Here is a 12924-nt window from a genome sequence, read left to right on the forward strand (position 1 = left end):
GCATTCATGCGGACTGGAAAACTCACCTTCCTGACTGGAAAGTAGGAAATTGTGGCCACACTGGAAGCTTGGCTCACTCTCTCCGGATCGTCCATCCTGCAGAGACAAAAGAGAACGAATGCGCTCATGGCTGGGAAATGATTGAAAGGGTTCATTGTACGAGCTAAAACTTCAGTTTAGTTTAGTTTTCGTTGATAAAGTCACTTGCTCATGGGCACATGGAAGTTTAGACAATGAGGGTTTGGCTACATCATTTTATGTTGACGGGCACTTTACACTATTAATATACGTGATATATCTTAGTTTGTTTTGTATCATAATATTCATTTTCATCAGTTACAGTATGTCAGTGATCATTTTCGTGATCCATAACCCATTTAGGTAAATTGCAAAAACTTAAATGGACTTCACAATGACTTTTTATGTTTTATGCTACGTGTCACGTTTCAGGGCCAGTTATCATTTCAGCTTCATAGTCAGTTAATAATGAGGAGAGGGTGAGAGTGAGAAGATGATGGATGACAATGTCATGCAGAGCAGTCTCTTTTGTCAAATTTAAGACATTTGAATTAATATTGATCAACAGCCCTACTGTGAACTTTACACTGTAGTAGTAAATTAAATAAAGTTATCATGAAGTGAACAGACCAAACAAACTTCAAACACAAAGAGGAAGATGATGATGAAGAAAATAAGCAACAGGTGGGATTATGACATTATCATTTTGTCCAAGTAGTGTATTGGCTGTCTTCATGAAAACAACCAGCAATGCTAAATGGTCTGTATTTATATAGCGCTTTTCTAGTCTTGATGACCACTCAAAGCTGCTTTGCACTAGTTTTGCCATTCACCCATTCACCCATTCACTCAGACACTATGTTCAGCACATTTCCATCCATCTTCTACAGCCGACCTGGGGTTGTGATCACTGCACTACACCACAGTAGTATAGTATAATAGTATTCATTATATAGTGTAGTAATTTGATATTTTTATAATAGAGTTGGTTAGTAATTGTGTTTATTGTGTGTGTTTGTATGCTGCCAAATTTACACAAAAACAACACAATTTATTGCTTTTTTTAGATAAAAGAGATAAAATTAAATTAAAATTAATTAAAATTTGCCCCGGCCCTCAACAACATTTTTTGTTTCTCATGTGGCCCCTTGGGGAAAATAATTGCCCACCCCTGTTCTACAGCGTTATCCTCCACCGGAGGGTCGTGGCGGTTCGCTGTGCCAATATCAGCTGACATGGGTGCTCGGCGGGGTCACACCCTGGACAGTTCTGGGACACAAACAGAGACAAACAACCATCCACTCTCACACCCAGAGAAAACCCACGCACGCACAAGGAAAACATGTGACCTCCATGTTTTTTTTCATACCCATTCACACACTGCCGCCACAGCCATCAGGAGCATGACACCCGACCATGACACCCGTGTCTTGCCCAAGGACACATCAGCATGTAGACCAGCAGAGCCAGGAATCAAACCCACAACCTTCCATTTGAAGGATGACTTGCTCTACCATAGCATAATGAGACTGTCCAACTCTGGCACCTGTTTTTAAAACATAATGTTTCAAGGCTCGCTAAACCTAAGTGGATTCACCAGCACATGTTTCCTTGTGGACACTCTTGAGAATTTCCCTCTCCAAAGCAAAATTCTTAGCGCTAATCGATAAATATGACACTTAACCCTTATGCATTCGTCCTTGATTCCATCAGCAATTTCAAATGTGTCATTTTGTGACTTTGGTTTGTGAAATCCTCCCTTCAGATTGACCAAAGTGACCTAAACTTAGCAAATGAAGCAGCAGGAGACCGACCAGCAACAGCAATGTATTTCCCTCTATGGACTTTGGTGTGGGAGAGTGAGTGGTTTAAAAAATGCAGTTGACCTGCGGGCCATGAGATTGAGACAGCACTTCAAAAAAAACTCAGCTTTCCCTTCAACAACATATTGCTATTAAATCATATTTACATGTGGTACAAACACAAATTGGCAAGATAGATCCAAATAAATTGGTGTGAACAACATGCTTCACTACGCAATGTGAATGAAATAGCTGAGTCCGGCTGGTGCAGCTACAATTCTCCTTTCTTATATTTAACCTTTATTTATACAGGTTATCCCTTTGAAAAACATGGGGTCTCATTTTCACCTGTTGAAACCCGTTGAGGACGATCACAACAGCACAACACAGAGCTACAGACGGACAACATAACAAATAAAGGAAATGTGCAAAATGTCAAGTGAATAAACAGATTAAACGGGAGCAAGTTCCCAAAGATGTCCTCTCCAGTGACTTGCAAAGAATTTTAAAATCTGCTAAGACAGCGTGATACTCTGCTGAAGCTTGTTCCAGGTTGAGGGGGCAAAGTAGGAAAAATGCCTTTTTGCCAAGCTCTGTGTGGACAGAGGGGACAGAGGGACAGAGGGGACAGTAGAAGTGATGAAGTCCAGGGAACGTAAGCTATGACTGACCTGAGTATGTAACATGTAGGAGGATAAATATGTGGGCAACAATGCAAGAGTCTGCACACATACAATGATGACCAGAGAGTACAAGGGCCTACAGCCTGTAATGAATCTGAGTGACAGCCAACAAGAGAGACTGAGCCAAGCGTTCATATGTATGATATCTCCATAATCAACAAGGGGCAAGAAGGTGGCGGCAACAAGCTGTTTCCTATAACATTAAAACAGGATACATAGCACATGAGGCCTTACCAGTTCAAAATGATCCAGAGTCTCCTCCTCCTTTTAAAAACAGACAGTCACTCCCATGAGCAGCACCCAGAAATCTTGGGAGCGCACATATGCTGCATTCACGACCGTTGAGAATGTATTTCACCCCGGTCAACTAGTCATTCTCTTTGAGACCTGGGATTGATCGCGTTCTCTCCCACTCCCAGGAAAACACCCCCACTATTCTATTCTCAGCCATAACAGGCCAGTGCATCCCTACCGTGGAATTGACAGGTGACAGCTGCATCACCGTGGTAGCAGGGAGGGGACAGGGATAGTGTGAAAACCAATCTGGCAGCAGGGACCGGCTGCCATGAGAATTTGGAATGTGTCCCAAGCTGCAGAGTACCGAGGACCGTCGAAGACTGAAACTAAAGTAAAAGTCTATGGTTTCAGGGGAAGTTAGAAAGAAAGGCTTACTCGTAGCTTACTCGTGGCTTTTTTTATTATTGTGTGCTGGAGGTTTGTATTGTGTGCAGAAAGAAATGAGCGTATATATATACGATATATACATATATATGTATATATGATATACATATATATATGATATATATGTATATATATGTATATATATACATATACATATATTTATATATATATACATATATATGATATATATATATATATATATATATGTCGGCCACTTAAACCTTATGTGACCTGCAGAGAGCTGCTGACTGAGATAACAATTATTTTATTCTTTTATTTTCAAATGTCATTTGTAATGTGATTTGTTTCCCCTCTCTTGGTTACTGAAATAAACACACAATTGTTCTGTTGTCTTTTCCTGGTAAAAAGGAATAAAAAAATGAAAAATTAACCAAAGTCAAGTCAAGAAAGTTAGAAAGTGATGTTTGATGTTTTTTTTTTTTTTAAATTGCTTTGCCTTTAACTAATTGCATTAAAATCACATAATAGTAATAACCACAAGGTTTTTACCACCTGTATCAACTAAATCAATCTTAATTAACATATATTCATTTTTGTTGTACTTTTACCTACCTTTTATTATTATTTTTTTCCCTTCTAGACCTTTTATTTTATTTTATATTATTTGTTGATCTTACCTTTGTTGCCTATTTCTACACTATATAACAATAATAATAATGATGATGATAGCAAATTCAATTCTATCTGTCTTAGTGTTAAAATTAAGAAGTTAATGAATTACAGCAGAATTCTTCTATTCTAAGATTAGAAACATGATCTTATGTAAAAACATACCCCTGGAAGAGCTCTTTTCAACTTATTTTCCATTCACCTGCTACAGTTTCTTCGTCGAAACTTAATTTCCTTGCTGATGTGAATGTATTTAAACCCAGGTTTCTCACATACTAAGCTCCTTTAAAGGACCTTTAATCTGTTGCTGCACATTTGTTCAATAATTCTAAAGTAAATGATTGTTTTATGCTGCACTCGTATTGTGCGATATGCTATTTTAGTCTATTATTCTCTCATAAGTATGGACTATAAGGTTTTTAAACGTTATCTATGAATAGTGAAGAAAATCTTGGAGATAAAAAACATTCAGGAGAACCATCTCACATGAGCTCTCCACAAACTCTTGTGGGTGTTCCATCCAGACAGAGTTCAGCATTCACACTCAGCATCATCTTCTGATGAAGACACTGAGAGTAAGTTCAAGTAAACAATGGCGTCTTTGTGAGCGACGACAACAGAGACGAACAGGCGCACAGCCACAGAGGTTCAGTGGGTGTCGTGAAATATTTGTGAAATCTCCTCTCATCAGTGTGGGTCACTTGCTCTGGGAGGAGAAGACTTGAAATGCTAAGGAGGGATGGGGAGGAGGACAATTGGTGGGTTTGTGCAGCGCACAGAGTCCGCTTTGTCGCTCCCAAAGTGCTCATGTGAAGCTGGGAACAGATCAACAGTGGAAGCGTCGTCCGCGCTCCATCAACAAAAACATTTGCATACCTCCCACATTGTCTTTTAATATTAACAACACGGTGAGACAATGTGACAAGTGACGTTGTTACAAAACAGCCACTGTGTCGTCTGACGGAGATTTCCTTATGGAGACACAAGGTCAACTTGGTTTGGTTGTTTTTTCTATGCTCAGGATACCGATGCAGCCAGTGGTCATTGTTTAGCCTGTTTGCTATTTCCCCCCCCATCTGATAAAATACAATACTATAATAAATCCTAATAATGAATGTATTACCTATTAAAGTGTTGTACGCCATGGCATTGACTAACTTAGGAAAGCAGTTATTAAACAACACTTAAATCTGCATTTTTGTATATGCACACTAAACCAAGTAATAATTACATACAATGTGTCGTCGCAAACGTACACTTTAAATACAATTTGGATTAAAAAGGTTTAACAGACTGAGCAGAATTATGTTGGTTAGATTAATTAAATGCTGTCATTATTATTATTATTATTGTTATTATCATCACCTCAGCCAGAGCTATAAACAATACTATTAACCAATAAATGTAGTTTGTACTGAACATTTAATAATAATAATTACAATTAATAAAATAATGCTTAAAAATAGACTTTACTGAAACTAAAATGTGTTATTTGTGATTTCCAATAATGAATAGTGAAAATCCTAATAAATATGCCATATTGCCTCACTCACCTGAATAACTGCGCTTGCCTGCTGGTCACTTCGAGCTCCATTACTCAGGCTCAGCTGCTCTCTTCCTGGCCCCACAGGCTCCTGTTGCCCAAAACAGTTGCAACACTCTTTGCAATGCGTTACTGGGCGTCTCTCCTTTTTACGTGTGAATCGTCTTTCTCCCCATGTCTCTGGGCTTGTGGTGAAGCAGCGGCGTTATTCAGGCACTCTACCTACGCTGACTGTTCACACTCAGTGTGCTCCTCTGTCCTCTCACAGTGTCGCCTCTGTCAGTCCCTCTCCCCCTCCCATCTTCTTCCTCTTCTTCTGCTTCTTCTTGTTCTTACACATCGACTTGACTTAGGGATGCAACGAAAGGAAAGCAGCAGTTCTTTCATCCTTCTTTATCTTCTCCACATGTCATTTCTCAGCCCTCTTCATGGGGATTATAAATAAGGACGTCAGTCTCAATAATAACCAATGATCAAAGCTCTTGTACAACTGTTTGAACCATGAGCTAAGAAATTCTGATTGACCTATTTTAATGTTCTTGTGTCGGACAGTATTTACTCCTGTTTTCTGCGACTCAGCGATGAAACTTTGCAGCTCCACAGATGAGGTTTCTGTTTTGATGGTGTTTGAAAGCAAACACCTAAAGCATTATATGTCCTGCTAATGGCTGCGACGTTAATCAGTGATCCTAAAACAATATTTGAGGTATTTAATCAGTTTCAGTTCATCTCAAATTCCTATACTTCTTGGATATCAGTTTCTTAAGTTATTATGTTTTGTTTTAATAATAGTTCTTGGATAGTTAGCACAAATATCTTTGTTTAAAATGTGGACAGGAATCAGATTGGACACTGACGTTGAAAGGGAAAAGTCCAAAACCAAGCTTTACCTCACTGTGAGACGGCCTTTTTTTGACCAGAAACTGAATTTCACAAACCAGTCACTCACACAAACTTAATGTGTGATAATGTGTTCTATTTGTTACTCTGTTTTTTATTTATTTACCGACCAAGACAGCAGTAGACCGGCAGCTCACTGCTTTTTGTCTACAGCGTGGGTGACTTTGTTACAAGAAAGTGAACCGTTTACAAACTTCAGTTTCCAGTTGGAAAAGCCAGATTTAGAGGCAAATACACAAGGTATTAAGTCACAGTCAACAGCATGGCCACTCCACATCCACTGGTGTTGAACAAGAGGAAGATATTAAAGGTATGTTAAGTGGTGGGAGCTACGAGAGGAGAAAGGTTAAGTCTAAATTTATTCATGCAGAATAACAACCTAAAACGTGGCCTGCTGACGCACTCAGTTCTGTGTCAGACAGTCCTTCATTCCACATCACACAGTGCACTAATTATCATAGCTCAGCACTTAAAGCATGTCATTTTATTATTAGTTTCTCACCAGTAAGGTCAGGACCTCAGATTCCCAGGACGACCAGCTCTCGCAGGAGACACATCAGTGTGCCTCTAAATATTTATGACCCAGTCCATTTAGCAAACTTCACAATCAGCCTGGTGACTGACAGCTGCTGCGTGGCTTCTTCTCCTGTTACACAAGAAAACACCGTTAAATTACAGTAAAATGCTGGCAGCCAGTATTTTATTGTTTTTCTAACGTGTCACTACTGTAATCACAACAGTTTATGACTGTAAATAATATTACAGTACTGTGCTGTACAGAGTGTAAACGTTACAGTAGAATACTGCGAGCAATTTAGTTGCCATTATACTGTTTAAGAATTTAAGTCGTTTTAGATCATTTTAAAAAAAAAAAAGCAAATGAAGTATATGAACTAAGAAGAACACATTAACACAACTAATGTTTAATACTTAAACGTATTAAAGATTTACATTAATAAGTAAACATGAGACAAGAGGATCTCTTGGACACATGACAAGTCAGACCATACGTTGTACAATAGGCATCCTGTATAGGACAAGAAGCTTGAGGGTCTGTCTTGGATATGGTTAGTTAGGAAAATAGATGTCTCTTGTTTGATTAAATGGTGATATTGTCCAAGGTAAAGATCATGGGACAGTATGGTATATCTGGACCCAACTTGTTTTCCAAGTTGTTGTATTATGGAAACAGGAGAAAGGCGGGGGTCAAAACATGTGATGCCTGCAAATAGGAGTGTTAGAGAATCTATATAGTGTTGGTTTTGCTTTTCTGAGGCAGAATTGTTCGGAGATTCGGCAGGAGCACATTCTCCCAAGCTGCTGTGGCAGCTTGGTTCTGACGCCTGACTTGTAACTAAATAAAATCCCTTTGTTCAGTACAAGTCCTGTGTCAGCGAGGTCTTTTTCTGCATCATCAACTCATCACCTATCGTTCAGAAGAAGAAGGAAGCCTGACAAAAACGACATTTTGGCGTCACGAACGGGGGGGTATTTTTGTTCCTGGTCAGCGGCGCCAGCGGCCTCTTTCGGTGGACCCACTCTCGCTCCCAGCCGGCGTTTAAAGGTGAGTGATTTTCTCACATTGGGAGCCAGTGAGGGTTTGTTGATTTGGCTGTTGGTTTGCGGTGGTCCTGTGGGCACGCTGTAAAGAATCATTTGTGTGGGGAAAGGCTGCGATGTGTTGATGGTGCAGAGGCCTCATCTAAATTTGTTTTTATTTATGGATATAAATAAAAAGGGGGGGAGTAAGGTCCCCTCTAAGAAGTGTTAACATAATAAAGGCCTAAACATGACATGTTAAGAGAATTCATAATAATGGATTAAACATGACATGATAAGAGAATGAAGAATTTACAAGATGTAAAGAAAGGACTTAGAAATCATGAATATAAAATTAGGCTAGTAGATCGGGACAAGTGATCAAACGATTAACAAAAACAGTGTTGAATATGCGGTGCCAGATTTCGAAAGGAACTGTAAGTCATGGTATTCATCGACTATGTGAAAGTTTGAGCTAATGAGTAACAAAACAGTAAGTTGAGTATGCGGTGCCAGATTTCGAAAGGAACTGTAAGTCATGGTACTCATCTACTTTGTGAAAATTGAGCGCAAATTCGGTAGGGACAATCTAAACGGTAGGGAACACTAAACGGTAGGGAAAAGGAAAAAACCTGTGCACAGGTGTATTTAGAGGACAAAAGGAAAAGCCCATGCATGGGTTTATTTAACCAAAGAAGTGAAACTGCAGATAGTGATAAATAGCGTGGTCCGCATGATGTGTAGTATAGTGAGTAACGTGACGCCAGGCTAAATGGCCATGTGTGGGAAGAACAGTACCTGCATGTGTGAATTAGATGGCAGCGTGAAAATTAATTTGATGAAACGGCTAGATAATCGATAAAAGGCTGGTTAGGTTAGAAAATTCGGTAGGGATAGTCTTAGTTATCGGATCCGACCAGCAGACAAATTTGGTAGGGACAAAGATGAATAAATGTTAGTTAATCCACCAAGTCAGGCAACGAAATTCGGTAGGCAAAGGCGGACACGCTGTAGCAATCATTAAAGCCATGACAGGTAACGAAATTCGGTAGGGAAACCGGTATATAAATGGATCGATCGTAGAGGACTGCGCGCAGAGGAAGAGAAGAAGAGAAAACGCTTTACAAAGATAAAAGAGAAAGTGTTAAAATTAAGATTAAAATCGAAATTCAAAAAAAAAATTGAGATTGGGTAAAATTGAAAATTTGGACTAAGTGTTGTCTTGTGTTAGTTTGTGTTGTTCTGTGATGCTTTACTTTGTGTGCCATGGCTTTGTGTTGTTTTATGTGTGTGTGGACATAAGCTCGTCGTCAGAGTTTGTGTGAGGAGGAAAAGCTATTTTTGACATGTGGTCATTGAAGCCAGAAAGGCTGCTGAGGGGGAGATGGTCATTTAAAAGTGATGAACAAATACTAACATTTTAGATTTGTTGGTTAAAGTGAATTAATTTTTAAGCTAAATTTGTCTTAGAGTACAGTTTCGACTCGTAGACATTATACATTGAATATTTGGAAAAGAAAAAAGACAGGGAAACATCTATAATTCAGATAAAGAATTGGGAAAATATATCAAGGATGATATTAATGATAAATGTGATAAAAGTAACAACAAAGGAGATAGCTTATTTAATTTGGGAACTCTAAGAAGAAGAGATAATGCATTTATGATAAAAAGATAAACCATGTTTGGAGCATTATCTCATTTAAATGCCTGATCTGCTGTAGACAGCTGATATGTAGAGAAAAAGGGTGTAGTAGTTTGCATACAATTGCATGAGACACATTAGGTGTGGATGACCCTTGAAGAGTTAGAAGAGGAGAGACTTATATAAACAAAGGAAAATAAGTTAGTTAGTAAGTCAGAGCTTTTATTTTAGTTTAAGTTATTATATCGTGGGTTAGGTTATAACTAATGATATAATTGGATTAAGAAAAAGTGAACAGCAGGTTCTAAGAGTTGATTCATGGTGGTAAAAGAGCACAGTTGCTCTGGTGTGGAGAGCTGAATCTTTTACAGGCTAGATTCACACACACACGCATTGTCAAATTAGTCAGGAAAATTTAAGAAATAAGCGGGAACTAAAAGAATAGGTTTGATTAGTATGTTTTGAAATAAAATAAAAAATTCGATAGATAAATAAATGACTACAGGAAAGCAACAGTACTAATAAATGAACGCATTTATTAAAGTGAATAATGGTAATTGGGTGTTTTGTAACCAAAATTACCTATCAACACACAAATTATTCATAATTATTCAATTAGGCTAAACAGAAAGGTTCTGATCAAGAGGAGGAGGAGCCTGCTTTTCTGAAAAAGCCAAGCCGAGAGATTTTATTCTTTGAAAAAGCAGGATTTCCTGTCACTGTGAAATCTTAATTTGTTCCTGTATATGGCTGTGTAATAATGCATGAGATAGTCAATGCGTTTATGTGAATTGTTGATGACGAAGTGTCCCTGATCAAGACACTAAGTCCTTGGCAACTCCCAAAAATGGTTAGTTTGTTCTAAGTGGTTGTATGTTTTATTGGAGTATGAATGTGAAAGAATGAATGGGCTATTGTTTGTTTGAGCGATTCAAGAAGTGCTTTCAACAGCCCCAGCTGATAAATTATACGAAGCGCTTTTGGACTCTGTTATCGTCTGTGAGATGATGGGTACATGTATGTGAATGGTTTATTACATGAACGGTGAAATCTGCTCTAGAACACACCTCCCTGGAGCAAACAGAGGGGAAATACATGGGAAATCATGTATTTAAGCTGAATATGTTTCATTAGAAATTTTATCTCATAATAGGAGGAGAAGAGTGTGCTGTGTGGATGTGGTTGACGTGATGAGAACATTACTGAAGTGGTCATTAACTAACACATAAATCTGTAACATGTATATTCTAGTCACTATAGGGCTGAAATAATCTGGGTGATAAATAATCATTTATGTCTTCATGGACTTCTTTAAAAGTGTATTTGACTGTATGAAGCAACATTTGGACATATGAATTAGACTCAGGAGATATCAGAGGTCATAAGGAGAGACATAGGACGCTGTGTTCTCTTCAGGGATCCCATGGCAGAGAAGAAATGGGGGACGCTCTGTTTCTTCTCAGGCCTTAAGTAAACACAATCACTGCCCAAATTGAATATCTCCTGAAAACATACAAACATACATACATTTAATATAGGTATAGTGGACTGACCTACTAAAAACTGTGTAAACATAAGAGTCTGTTCTCTGTGTGTGTCTCTGTGTGTAATGCGAAGAGTGTTTGGAAGAGTATGTGTTTGTGCTGAAAGTTGTCCAAAATGTGTTGCCAATCAAACTCATCTATGTTGCAACCGAATTTCAATGTTTGAATGAAAAAGTACAAAGTCAAATGTGCTAATCTGGAAATGGTGTTCTGCTTCAAGGTGTTTATGATGGTGTTGACATTTATTATTTTTATTTGCAAAGTTAAGATACATACAATGGTAATTTACACCTGATTGGAATAACATTGAAAGATAAATTAATAGTGTTTCACTGTTTACTGACTTAAGTTTTAGTGATGATGCAAATAGCAACTGGAAAATTAATGTAAAGTCACAATTTTTGTGATTTTGGGGCGTGGCCTGGAGCAGTGTTCTCCTCGCTGTCTGAGATAGAAATGAGACTGGAGAAGTCCGTGTGAAATAGGTGGGGCTATCTATGTTACCCTATCATCTTTTTCTCTGACATTCAGTCACCTCCCCCGGTTCCTCTGAGTAGGAGGAAACAGGATTAAAGCCACTGTATGTAGACTGCACACACACAATTCAAAAGTGGATAGTTACTAATAAGATTTGGCTAAAGAAATTTTAAATTTGGTAGATGAATTCAGATATTTAGGCTGTCTCTGAAGTTGATTGTATTTTGCTGTAGCATTAAAAGTGAAAAATATAATGAATAACTGTTCAAAGTAACAAATCTCAAGATTTATATATAAACAATATTGGAAAAATTAACAATGTATATGACATCAGACATTGGTGTGGGGAGTAAGCATCCTGACCTCATGAAAGGCATTCAAAAGATGTCAGTGAAATGGGAAAACAGAGATACAGGATTAGAATGCCTGGTCAAAAAGAAGAATGTTTGATTTAAATGGGTATGGGAACATGACAGTCTGAATTAGAGATCAGCAAACATAGGCCAAAAGTAGAAAACGACAAAAGAAAAGATGACTAGAATTAGTAATAATAGGTTTCTTCGTGACAGAAGGCCAACAATACAGAAGTGATATGAGAATAGTGCTGGATGTACAAAATAAATAAATAAAATAAATAAATAAAAATGAATAAATAAAAACAAAACGGAGAAAATCAGAAGAGCTTGTTGAAGACTGCAGGGCTGTATCAATCACTTATAGGGTTAATCGACATTAATGGAGATTTGATTTAAAGACAGAGCTAAAATCACCTTAACTTACTGATTGTCCTACATGCTATTCTGAAATAATAGATTGCTTCAACTCTAGAAGTGACAGGTCACAATGTTTGATTCCAAATTTTTGCAGTGAGGCTAAAAAGCCAAACACAGAAATGCTAAATTGCTATACAGCACGGGATGACACTTTACAGAGAAAGGCTAGGTAGATAGATAAATTAGGAAACTGCAGGCCAACAAACAGGGAAAGCTGCAGCAAGACATTACATTTAAAGCCAGGATATGATCTAAAATATAGACCCAACATGCACTCACCATATAGACTTTATTCTGGTCAATATCCTATTTTGATTAAAGGCACTGAGGGTCGTAATGTATAACACACTTGACCTTGGGAGGCTGACGTCCAGACTGCCAGACATTCATGAAGGGGCTAGTGAGTGAATGAGAACATATGAGGAGAAAACAGTGAAAGAAAAGCTTGGCACTTTGAGACTCCAGGTCTTGGAACAGCAGCAGTGGAGAATCTACTGCATTCCAAATTCCGAAATGGATGGTGAATCCCAAGGCAGATGAAACTAAATTTGACGCTTATCAACAGATGATGTGGAGAACATTGCGGTATGAATCTCCCTCTACAACAGACCCAGAGGTGTTGAAAAGTGAACATATCCTTGAGATGGGAATTGAGACCATGACAAGAAAGCTGGCACAGATACAGCTTT

General features: G+C 38.2%; 1 protein-coding gene across 8 annotated transcripts in view; it reads right to left on the reverse strand.

Moving 5' to 3' along the window:
- The window catches only part of si:ch211-234p6.5 (pleckstrin homology domain-containing family A member 7), a 30510-nt gene that overhangs the window by 13524 nt on the left and 4062 nt on the right, over positions 1-12924 (reverse strand). For 3 of the 8 annotated variants that reach the window (XM_044013877.1, XM_044013876.1, XM_044013872.1), the window contains exon 1: positions 27-801. In XM_044013877.1, coding sequence (XP_043869812.1) covers positions 27-155 — 129 coding nt within the window. In that variant the 5' untranslated portion in view covers positions 156-801. Of the gene's footprint in view, positions 1-26; positions 803-2737; positions 3238-5367; positions 5782-6759; positions 6904-12924 lie in introns of those variants that run through there. The other 5 variants (XM_044013878.1, XM_044013879.1, XM_044013873.1 and 2 more) reach the window with 4 other exon arrangements.

This window comes from Solea senegalensis, linkage group LG18 (genome assembly GCF_019176455.1).
Source record: "Solea senegalensis isolate Sse05_10M linkage group LG18, IFAPA_SoseM_1, whole genome shotgun sequence".
NCBI classification, from domain to species: Eukaryota; Metazoa; Chordata; class Actinopteri; order Pleuronectiformes; family Soleidae; genus Solea; species Solea senegalensis.